We start from the raw sequence: 12,397 nt of genomic DNA on the forward strand, positions 1-12,397 counted from the left end.
TAGCTTATAGCCTAGAAATTTTTTTTTTCCATTTGGCTTGTAAAAAAAAACTAAAGTCACTTTATCTAGGTGTAGTAGAGGATTTTGATGATTACCTTGAGAATTTCATCAAAATCAGGCTGAAGATAAGCGAGCAGTGAATTTTTCTTTTATTATTTTCGACTTTTAACCTTAGGTTTCCATGTTCATTCCTTGCTTAATACAGCTCCTACCTGGAATCCAATGGTACCCATTGGAAAGAGCAGAAAAATGCTCACACTTGTGTATAGTCGTCCCTCGGCAGGAGAGAGACTGAGGATTTATGAAATGGCGGGAGGACTAACTGAAAGAAGAGCTAGTAAGAGATTCGAAAGTGGGAGGGGGAGGAGGAGATTCAGTTAGTCCTGACGAAGGGTCTCGGCCCGAAACGTTGACTGTACCTCTTCCTAGAGATGCTGCCTGGCCTGCTGCATTCACCAGCAACTTTGAAATATCCTATCTTTATGTTATTAGTGGTATTTTCCCCACCAGCCACCACCCCCTCTTCCGTAAAATTCCCTCTATTTTATATGGAGCCGCTGTTAAATTCCCCACTTGTTTATTTTGACTTTTTTTACAGAGGTGCTGGAGTGGCGTTTTGGTGAGCTCCGGCAGCACTGCACCCTGATGGAGGCATTGATCATGTGGATAGTCAGAGGCTTTTTCCCAGGGCTGAAATGGCTTCCACAAGAGGGCACAGGTTTAAGGTGCTGGGGAGTAGGTACAGAGGAGATGTCAGGGGTAAGTTTTTTACACAGAGAGTGGTGAGTGTGAGGAATGGGCTGCCGGCAACGGTGGTGGAGGCGGATACGATAGGGTCTTTTAAGAGACTCCTGGATAGGTACATGGAGCTTGGAAAATTAGAGAGCGATGGGTAACCCTAGTAATTTCTAAGGTAGGGACATGTTCGGCACAATTTTGTGGGCTGAAGGGCCTGAATTGTGTTGTAGGTTTTCTATGGAACAGCATAGACCAATACAGTTCGGTACCAACAGCATCACAGGAGTTGCCAGTTAGCATTGATCTCAATGTAGAACAGACTTAGGAGTAAAACTGTTGTATACTTAACACTATGTCGTGTGTGCACATTATGTCAACTTGTTCATCTATGGAGTACTTCTTTTTATCTGCTAATATTATTTTATGTTCTGTATGTGACATATGTGTTGTACTTTGCACCTTAATCTCTGAGGAACGTTGCTTTGTTTAGCTGTATGCACTTGTAAGGTTGAATAATAATAATAAACTTGAACTGGAATTTGCCAGTTATTATCCGTCTCCAACTTTTCTGGTTTCTGTTTTGTTCTTTCAGGAAGAATGCTGTCAGAAGAAGAGGTAGGATGTTGCCTTTACGCAAAGCGTGCATAACTTCTTAATATTAGCTCGGGAAATAGTTCATATTCAAATACCCTCAAATAAATGGTTTAATATTTTGCAGAGTTGGAGAAGACCGGACTCCTACAGTTGCAGATGGGGCTCTGATGCTGGAAGAATTCATGTGGCCATTACCATTGCCGGTGTGGAGGGAAATGCTCGACGACATTCGACCAGGTAAATGTCACATAGATTTTTTTGGCCTGATTCACAACTTACAATTTCGCTCATTTCATACAAGAATGATAGTGCCTCATTTCATGCATTATCTATTGATAATTAATCTTTAATTAAAACATAGAACAGTACAGCATAGGAATGAGCCCTTTAGCAAATGATATTGTGCCAAAATAGCTAGTAATTAATACTTAATTAAGCTAATTCCTTTTGCCTACATTATCTACATGCAGTATCTTTCTATTCTCTGCATATTCTGATGTCTAAGAACCTTGTAATCACCTCTATCATACTTGCCTCCACTATCACCTCTAACAGTGCATTCCAGGCAGCTTATCTCTTGTCCCATATACCTTCTCTGAACTTACTAAATATTAGCATTTACTAAGCAATTAAGTCCACCTTCAGGGTATCAGGTGGAGGCTTCATTTTCCCAAATATCCACCAGAGATTAACAGTGAACTGCTGAACTATAAGGTTCACCTATCCCAGTGATATCAAAGTAACTATTATTTCTCTTCTTTCCTGCAAGCCCCACTGTTTTCTACTGGGCCAAGAGCTAAAAACTCCCCAGAGAATTACTTAAGATTGCTGGAAAGTCTCCTGCAGATCTTAAGAGAATTTCTCTGAATCTTCCCATGCAACCTCTCTCCTGGATCTTCTGTTTGTTGATATCTCATTAACCAGTGTTTCTGAATTGATTTGAACTGACTGTATTACTTACATCCTTCATATACGAGGAGTAAAAATCTTTACGTTACGTCTCCGTCTAAATGTGCAATGTGTAATTTATAGTAGTTTGTAATAAGTAGTATGTACAACAGGATAGTCAATATAATAAAGAAATACAGTTGTGTCAGCATGAATTAATCAGTCTGATGGCATGCAGGTAGAAGCTGTCCTGGAGCCTGTTGGTCCTGGCTTTTATGCTGTGGTACCGCTTCTCGGGTGGTAGCAGCCGGAACAGTTTGTGGTTGGGGTGACTCGGGTCCCCAGTGATCCTTCGGGCCCTTTTTTACACACCTGTCTTTGTAAATGTCCTGAATAGTGGGAAATTCTCATCTACGGATGCGCAAGGCTCTCTGCAGAGTCCTGCGATTGAGAGAAGTACAGTTCCTGTACCAGGCAGTGATGCAGCCAGTCAGGATGCTCTCAATTGTGCCCCTGTAGAAAATTCTTAGGATTTGGGGGCCCATACCAAACTTCTTCAACCGTCTGAGGTGAAAGAGGCACTGTTGTGCCTTTTTCGCCACACAGCCGGTATGTACAGACCACGTGTGTCCCCATTAGAGAGAACTGTGTCTACTGAAACTTAAAACTAGATAGAGAGTTCAGATGAGATGCAAACAAATAAAAAGCCAGAGTGCATTGGCATATAAAATAAGCTTGAACTGACAGTACATCCTCGCTAAAGTTAGTTTGTGCTGTACAATACAATCCTCTCCTGCGTGCATTCTGTCACTCTTTAGTCTGAGTCATAATGATGGGGGAAAGAATGCCAAGCCACTGATAATCTGTTCACAAAATATAATAATTCAAAGTTCAAAGGAAATTTATTATCCAAGTACATGTATGTCACCATTTACAAGCCAGAGATTCATTAGGGGCATACTTGGTAAATCCGAGGAACACAACAAAATAATTGAAAAAAACTGCTCTCAACAGAAGCAAACTGTGCAATTACAAAGTAAATAAATAAGCAATAAATATTGAGAATATGAAATGAAGAGTTCTTGAATGTGAGTCCATAGTTTGTGAGAACAGTTTAGCAATGTGGCGAGTGAAATTGAGTGAATTTACCCCCACGGGTTCAGGAGCCTGATGATTGAGGGGTAATAATTGTTCCTGAACCCGGTGATGCAGGTCCTGAGGCTCTTGTACCTTCTTTCAGTTGCAAGAAGAGAGCGTGGCCTGGGTGGTGGGGGTCCCTGGTGATGGATGCTGCTTTCCTGTGACAGCGCTCCATATCCATGTGCTCAATGGCGGGGAGGGCTTTATCTGTGATGGACTGGGCCGTATCCACTACTTTTTATAGAAAAGTAGTTTTTGATTTTACACGATGGTGGATATCAGAAAAAAAGTATCGATCCTGGATTAAATCAACAATTTTTTTGTAGGGGATGGATACTTGGCATCTTACATGTGAATTTGACAGTTTTTCCATGGGACTACCACTTTAATTTCTAGTGAGAACAGAAGTAAAATGTACTAGAGTCACCCAAAGTGGAAGAGAGAGCTTTTGGCTCCATCTCACCGGGAATCTGGGAAGGCCTTATGTCTTCTCCTTGCTCAATGTAAATGCTCGATGTTTCTGGCTGAGACCGTACATCAGGACTGGAAAGGAAGGGGGAAGAAGTCAGAATAAGAAGGTGGGGGGGAGGGGAGGAAGAAGTACAAGGTGACAGGTGATAGGTGAAACTGGGAGAGTGAAGTAAGGAGCTGAGAAGTTGATTGGTGGAAGGGACAAGGGAGAATCTGATCGGAGAGGACCGAAGACCATGGAAGAAGGGGAAGGGGGAGGAGCACCAGAGGGAGGTGATGTGTACGTAGAGAGAGAAGGTGTGGGGGGAGGAACAGGAATGGAGAATGGTTAATTAGAGGAGTTTGGGGGAGGTAATTACTGGAAGTTTGAGAATTCGATGTTCGTGCCATCAGGTTAGAGTCTACCCAGGTGGAATATATAGTGTTGCTTCTCCAGCCTGAGTGTGGCCTTATTGTGGCAGTAGAGGAGGCCATGGACTGACATGTTGGAATGGGAATGGGAAATAGAATTGAAATGAGGTGCCACTGGGATATTCCACTGTTTGAGGTGGACCAACTGAGGGTGCTTAGTGAAACGCTGTCCCAATTTACCTCAGGTCTCACCGATATACAGCGGGCCACACCAGGAGCACTGGATACAGTAGGTGACCCCAACAAACTCACGGGCAAGTGTCACCTCACCTGGAAGGACTTTTTGGTGCCCTGAATTGTAGTGAGGGAGGAGGTGTAGGGGCAGGTGTAGCGCTTGTTCCACTTGCAAAGGTAAGTACCAGGAGGGAGATCCGTGGGGAGAGACGAGTGGACGAGGGAGTCGCATAGGGAGTGATCCCTGTGGAAAGCAGAAAGTGGGGGCAGGGGAAGAATTACTTGGTGTTGGGATCCTGCTGGAGATGGCAGAAGTTACGGAGAATTATGTGCTAGATGCGGAGGCTGGTGGGGTGGTAGGTGAGGACAAGAGGAACCCTATTCCTGGTGGGGTGACAGCAGACGTGCGCGAAATTGAAAAAATGCTGGTGAGGGTAAAGTTGTTGGTGGAGGAAGGGAACCTCCTTTCTTTGAAGAAGGACGATTTCTCAGCTATTCTGGAATGAAAAGCCTCATCCTGAGAGCATATGCGGCAGAGACGGAGGAATTGAGAGAAGGGGATGGCATTTTTACAAGTGACAGGGTGGGAAGAAGGATAGTCCAGGCTGCTGTGAAAGTCAGTGGGTTTATAAAAGATATTAGTAGATAGATTGTCTCCTGAGACGGAGACAGAGAAATCGTGGTAGGAGAGAGTGGTGTCAGAAATGGACCAAGTAAATTTGAGGGCAGGGTGGAAGTTGGAAGCAAAGTTGATGAAATTGACGAGCTCAGGGTGCAGCATCAGCGTAGTGTAGGAAGTGCTGGGGAGCGATACCAGTGTAGGCTTGAAACCTGGACTGTTCCACGTACCCGACAGACAGGCAGGCATTGCTGGCACCTACGCCGGTGCCCATGGCTACACCTTGGTGAGGAGCCCGGGGGAAAATTGATGAGGGTGAGGACCAGTTCTGCCAGATGGAGGAGAGTGGTGGTGGAGGAGAACTAGTAAGCTCTGTTGTCCAGAAAGAAGCAGAGAGATTTAAGGCCCTCCTGATCCTTAACATCTAAGTTGTCGGTACAATGTGAAATGGTTTCTGTATCTGCTGCTCTCCCCTGGTTTGGGGCCATGCTGCCAAAGTTTCCCTACCCCAGTCCCCCTCCTTCTCCCCCTCCCATCTCCAGGAAGTCTAATTCGTTGCTTGTCGTCCCAGACTCTGTTACCCTGGATGTGGAAACGGTGGCTCCATGGCTTGAGGTATCCGAGGACCTGAAGAGTGTTAGACGGACTCAGAGATTGAGGAGCCTCCCGGACACTGGGAGAAGATTCACTGTACAGGCCTGTGTGCTGGGATCGGAGGGATTCTCATCAGGGAGACATTACTGGGAGGTGGAGGTGGCAGGGAACCGTGGCTGGTGTGTGGGAGTTGCCGCCGAGTCTGTGGAGAGGAAGCGTGTTGTCTCACTGAGACCGGAGAGTGGAGTCTGGAGTATCGAGCGATGGGATGACGGGCTCAATGTAATGGCCTGTTCCATGTCCGATCACCCTTCCGGTCCCATCCCCGGGAGGGTGGGAGTTTATCTCAGTTACGAGTCCGGGACAGTTTCATTTTACAATGGGAACATCAAGAGTCATCTCTACACCTTTGCTGGCAATAAGTTCACGGAGAAACTTTATCCTTTCTTCTGGATAGGGGATGAAAACCAGTGTCTGAGAATCTGCTCTGTTTCCGCTCCAGGTCTGTAAAGTCGGTCAGAACTGGCGTCTGGAGCAGGATTCAGGGGCTGTGGAGCAGGTAGACGCTGAACAGGTCCGGATTAAGTTCCAAATTTGACATTGTTAATCGCAGTGGGTCCAGAAACAATATTGGTGGAAATATTAGTGTTGGAAGAATGAATAAATAAAAAGATATTAGAACTGTGTATCAATTAATTTTAATGTATTAAGGTGCATCTGCCAATGGAACAGAAGGACTGCCCCACTATAAAGTGCAAAAAGCACAAATTGGAATGGTCTCCTTTCAGTGGATGGGCAGAATGGTGTCACTGATACTGTGATCCATCTGGCTGACGTAAGATCTGTCCTCTCAGATCTACCCAGCTCCCTGCTCCCTTGCAACTATCATGGAGACCAGTGAGCATCTGGGTAACCTCTGATTGGTTGCAAAGCGAGCCCTATCCTCGTGAGTGGGCTGCATGTTGACTGAACAAGGGCAGGAGTTTGGAAGAAGGAGAGAGTAGACCTGGGGAGAGGGTTTAGATCGGGAGTTGTACCTCAGGCAAAGGCTACAACACCGGCCTAGAAAGAATAGACTCAGGCAGAGATTCTGTGAGATCTTTTCAGCTACACGGACTATGCCCGTCGTGGATTGTGGTCTCACAAGCATGCTGGAAATCCAAAGCAACACACACAAAAAGCTCAGCAGGCCAGGCAGTATCTATGAAAAAGAGTGAACAATCAACATTTTGGGCCGAGACCCTTCATCAGGATTTGATTTGATTCATCAGGATTGGAAAGAAAGGGAAGTGTGAGTAAGAAGGCGGGGAGTGGGGTGAGGGGAGGTTGAAGTACATGGCAGGTGAGAGGTGAAACTGGGCGAAGCGGGGGGGTTGACGTAGAGAACTGGGAAGTTTATTGGTGAAAGAGATAAAGGGCTGGGGAAGGGGGGAATCTGATAGGAGAATATCGAAGACCATGGAAGAAAGGGAAGGAGGAGGAGCACCAGAGGGTGGTGATGGGCAGGTAAGGAGATGAGGTGAGAGAGGGAAACAAGGATGGGGAATGGTGAAGCAGAGGGGGTGGGCAATTCCCTGAAGTTGGAAAATCGATGTTCGTGCCATCGGGATGGAGGTTACCCAGACGGAATGTAAGGTGTTGCTCCTCTGAACTGAGTTTGGCTTCATTGCAGCAGTCGAGGCGGCCGTGGACTGACATGTTGAATTGGGAATGGGAAGTAGAATTGAAATGGGTGGCTACCGGGAGATCCTGCCTTTTCCGGTGGATGGTGCTCAGCGAAACAGTCTCCCAATCTACGTTGGGTCTCACTGATAAACAGGAGGCCACAGCGGGAGTACTGGATATGGTAGATAACTCGCAGGTTGACTACAGCCTCACCTGGATTGGGGTCTATTGTCTGCAGCTGCCTTCTAAACCAGCCTCCTGCTGTTTGGAACACCCTGATCTATCAACTGTTTACTCTTTTCCATGGATGCTGCCTTGCCTGCTGAGTTCCTCCAGCATTTTATGGGTGTTGTTCCTGCTGCTTGCAGATGGGAGCTGTATTGCAGCGGCTGCTGGTGGGTCTGTGGGGCTCTCACACCTCCGCTGTGCTGTCTGACAGACCCAAGGCCAAAGCACAAAGGTAAACTCACGTTTCAGAAAATAAGAAGCAGGAGCGGATGTGGGCTGAGGAGGCTCAGTTTCCGAGTGCATTTCAAACTAGGACAAAGGTGTCTGAATAGGAAGAGAATCATTTTACTCTAGTGGCAGTGAAAAGTAGAGCCGAGTTAGAATCAGCAATGATGTTATTGAATCTAATGGCAGGTAGATGGGGATTGCACAAGGCAGATTAAATTTGTGTCAAGAAAATTTGCTTTAACATAATTTTTGAGGAATCACTGTTTATATTTTTAATTATTTAACCTGTCTGTGTATCGAGATACAATTTGAATAATAACACAAGGGGAAAGGGAATTGTGAGATTTCGGATTTTTTAGATTAGATTAGATTCAACTTTATTGTCATTGTGCTGAGTACAGATACAAAGCCAATGAAATGCATTTAGCATCTGACCAGAAATGCAAAGAATAGTGTTATTTACAAGATAACTGCGAATAAAAAAGTGCTACAGCTCACAAATATAAAAGTACTGAGACAGTACAATACGGATGCAATACTGCTTAGCGCTGTGATACAGCTAACAGAAAACATTCCTAACTACTCCAGTATGGCTTGCATCTAATCTTAAATTCCTGCTCTGACCTGTTATAATAAGAAAAATAAGCATAAGAAATAGAAGTGGATAAAATTTATTATTTCAGATAATTAGGCAAATGCAATTCCAGTCTGTCAATTCATTCGAATTAACAGAAAAGTCTACAAAATGTGTTCTGCAGGGGTCGGTATTGAGACCACTTCTTTCCACGTTAAATGTCAATGACTTCAGTGATGGAATTGATGGCTTTGCAGTCAAGTTTTCAGACAATACAAAAGTAAGTGGAAAGGCAGGGAGTGTTGGGGAAGCAGGGAGGTTAGACAGATTAGGAGAATGGGCAAAGAAATGGCAGATGGAATACAATGTTGGGAAGAAATTCCTCATCATCTCAGTTCTAAGGGACATCCTTTTGTTCTTAGGCCATGCCCTCTTGTCCTAGACTCTTCCACTATTGAAAAAGGAATGTGATGAAGATGTCTAATACACTTGCTGTGCCATCCTGGTCATATGTTCTTCCTTTATTGAACAGGAAATGTGATGGAAATGTCTAATATCTTTGCTGTGCATTCTGGGCCCATAGAGGGGTGTGGAACTTAGGGCTAGGGATAGAGGTAGAGTTGGAGGATGGAGATGGGGAGAGAGAGGTGGGTCTAGCGTGGGGATATGGGAGTGGTGAGGTGGGTTTCTAGGGGTGTGGGCCAGTGTTCGAGAGGATGTACGCCAGTAGAGTGGTGTAGATGTTAATATGTAATTATGCAGGCAGTGGGAAAATGATCCTGTTGTGTTTTTCGATCTTGTCACTCGACCGATTCACTTTGATCTGGCCAGGCCCTCATTAACCTGATCCAACACTTAATTCCTTTATTGGGATCTTTCTTATATCGATCTCGTTAAAGTTTAAGTTTATGAATATGCAAAGGGTTTGTTGGGGGGTGGCTAAGGTTGGTGGGCTTATTGTTTATGGCTGGCATGGGGGCTGTGGATTGTAGGGAATGAGTGCTTGGCTTTGTGGGGTTCAGGAGAGGGGCGTGGGGTTAGGATGAGGGGTAGAGTTGAGGGTCGATAGTACAGTAAACAGCTCACTGACCTAGTGACAAGACCTCAGTGTGACAGGGTATTCATTAGTCTCACAGCCTGAGGGAAGAAGCTGTTACCCAGTCTGGCTGTCCAAGTCCTGATGCTTATGTACCTCCTTCCTGACTGTAGTGGGTCAAAGAGATTGTGGGATGAGTGGTAGGGATCCTCAATAATGCTTCAGGTCCTTCATCTACAACGCTCCTGTAAACTGCGACAAGTCGGGGAAAGGGAGACCCTGAAGGTCCTCTTGGTGGTTTTTGCTGCCCTCTGTAGGATCTTGCAGTCCCTGCAAGTCGCACGCCACGCTGTGATGCAGCCAGGCAGGACGCACTCAATGGTGCTCCCGCGGAAAGTTTTTAGAATGGAGGGGAGGGGGAGAGCCTTGCATGCCTCAGTCTCTTCAGAAACTATAGACACAGCTCTCTCCATAGCTGAGCCATTGATATCAGAATTGGAATTAGAATCAGAATCGGGTTTATTATCACCAGCACGTGACGTGAAATTTGTTAACTTAGCAGCAGCAGTTCAATGCAATCCATGATATAAAAAATAAATAAGTAAATCAATTACAGTGTACGTATATTGAATAGATTAAAAATCACGCAAAAAACAAATAATATGTATTTTAAAAGTTCAGTATTGTTCAAGGGTTCAATGTCGATTTAGGAATTGGATGGCAGAGGAGAGGAAGCTGTTCCTGAATCGCTGAGTGTGTGCCTTCAGGCTTCTGTACCTCCGACCTGATGGTAACAGTGAGAAAAGGGCATGCCCTGGGTGCTGGAGGTCCTTAATAATGGACGCTGCTTTTCTGAGACACCGCTCCCTGAAGATGTCCTGGGTACTTTGTAGGCTAGTGCCCAAGATGGAGCCGACTAGATTTACAACCCTCTGCAGCTACTTACAGTCCTGTGCAGTCATCCCTCCATACCAGACAGTGATACATCCTGTCAGAATGCTCTCCACAGTACAACTATAGAAGTTTTTGAGTGTATTTGTTGACATACAAAATCGCTTCAAACTCCTAATGAACTATAGTTGCTGTCTTGCCTTCTTTATAACTGCATCGATATGTTGGGACCAGTTTAGGTCCTCAGAGATTTTGACACCCAGGAACTTGAAACTGCTCATTCTCTTGAATTCTGATCCCTCTATGATGATTGGTATGTGTTCCTTTGGCTTACCCTTCCTGAAATCCACAATCTGCTCTTTCGTCTTACTGACATTGAGTGCCAGGTTGTTGCTGTGACACCACTCCACTAGCTGACATATCTCACTGCTGTGTAGTCCCCTGGTAAGCCCCAAGGTCGCTTGTCTCGCTGTCGTCTAGGGAAACAGCCCTCGGCCCCGCCAAACTGGGTAATTAAGTTTGTGTGGATGCTGTGTGAGGTACCCCACCCCGCCCAAATAACAGACAATACACCATATATGATTAAATGAATTATAGTTTATAGATATTACTGGAACTATATAATTAATAGAGATAAAATATAAAAGGAAAATAAAAGGCACCACACTTATCAAAGTTCAATCTTTTCGTGCACAACAGTTGGAGCTCTAGTAACGATCCTCTCTTCGCCATTCGATCCCTCTGACCACCTCGACCTGACACCTGGGACCAACCACACGGTGGTCGACCAGATGCTTCACACGAGTCTGTCTCCGTCTCCTCTTCTCGCTGAAGACCCTGGACCTCGGACTCCTGCTTGGGGTCTGACCCTGTTAACCGGCTCACAGCAGCTTGTCCATCCTCTGTCTCTCTCTCCCACCTTCTGCCCAAAAACCCGCACATCACAATAACTTACAGACACACTAAAAAGAATAACATCTATCTTAATTGGTTCGTTCGCTCTCTTATCAATAATATAACCCAAACAACACCCACACAAGCTGCTAGTGAGAGAACTTTCTCAGCAGTTAACATAACAAAGAAGCCATTTTAATTAGCCTGCGCAGTAAGATAAAAGAAGAAACCCCTTACACCTGCATGCCCTCTTGTCTCCATCTGAGATTCTACCAACAATGGTTGTATCATCAGCAAATTTATAGATGGTATTTATAGATGCAATGGAGAGTGGTCCACCTGTGCCTTTGTAAAGTCCACAATCATCTCTTTTGACTTGTCCATGTTGAGACGCAGGTTGCTGTTCTTGCATCATTTCACAAGCCTCTCTACCTCCTCTCTGTCTGCTGACTTATCATTGTTACCAACGAGGCCACCACTTTAGTATCATCGGTGAACTTGCTGATGCGGTTTGAGTTGGATCAGGCAGTGCTGTCACGACAGCAGTGGACTGAGCACACTACACTTGGAGGCACCTGTGCTCAGCGGATAGAGCTTGAGATGTTGTTGCCAGCTTGGACTAACTGGGGTCTTTCCACCAAGAAAGTCCGAGATCCGGTCGCAGAGAGGGGTGTGGAGTCCCAACGAGGACAGTTTACCCACCAGCATCTGAGGGATGATCATGTTAAACATTGAGTTGAAGTTGACAGACAACATCCTGACATACAAGGCATTGTTTTCCTGAAGGGACAGGATGGAGTAGAGGGCTGAGGCTATGGCATCATCAGTGGACCGATAGACAAACTGGGGAAATGTCCATTGTAGCTGGAATGTGGGGTTTTATACAATCCACTACCAGATGATCAAAAAACTTCATGATTGTTAATGTCAGTGCCACCGGGTGGTAATTGTTTAGGCCAGTTACCGTTGCTGTTTTGGGCACTGGAACGACGGTGGCTGTCTTGAAGTCTAGAGGGACAGTGGACTGTTTGAGAGAGATATTAAAGATATCCATTAAGATCTCTGTTAGATAGGCCACATAGTCCACATAGTCCCTCAGCAACTGACCAGGTATGTTGTCTGGCCCTGCAGCTTTGTGTGGGTTTACCCTGGCTGAGGTCCACATCCACTTTATTGAGGTATTTGATAGTTTTCAATTAGGTCATCCCCATTCTTCTGAATTCTAGTGAATACAGGCCCAGAGCTCTTCATA

General features: G+C 45.3%; 1 protein-coding gene across 1 annotated transcript in view; it reads left to right on the plus strand.

The window, feature by feature from the left end:
- Positions 1–12,397, plus strand: part of LOC140198462 (uncharacterized) — a 66,558-nt gene that overhangs the window by 5,086 nt on the left and 49,075 nt on the right. Inside the window, exons 4-6 of the mRNA XM_072259547.1 lie at positions 1,331–1,353; positions 1,457–1,569; positions 5,607–6,131. Of these exons, the coding sequence (XP_072115648.1) occupies positions 1,331–1,353; positions 1,457–1,569; positions 5,607–6,131 (661 nt within the window). The remainder of the gene's footprint in view (positions 1–1,330; positions 1,354–1,456; positions 1,570–5,606; positions 6,132–12,397) is intronic.

This window comes from Mobula birostris, chromosome 5 (genome assembly GCF_030028105.1).
Source record: "Mobula birostris isolate sMobBir1 chromosome 5, sMobBir1.hap1, whole genome shotgun sequence".
NCBI classification, from domain to species: domain Eukaryota; kingdom Metazoa; phylum Chordata; class Chondrichthyes; order Myliobatiformes; family Myliobatidae; genus Mobula; species Mobula birostris.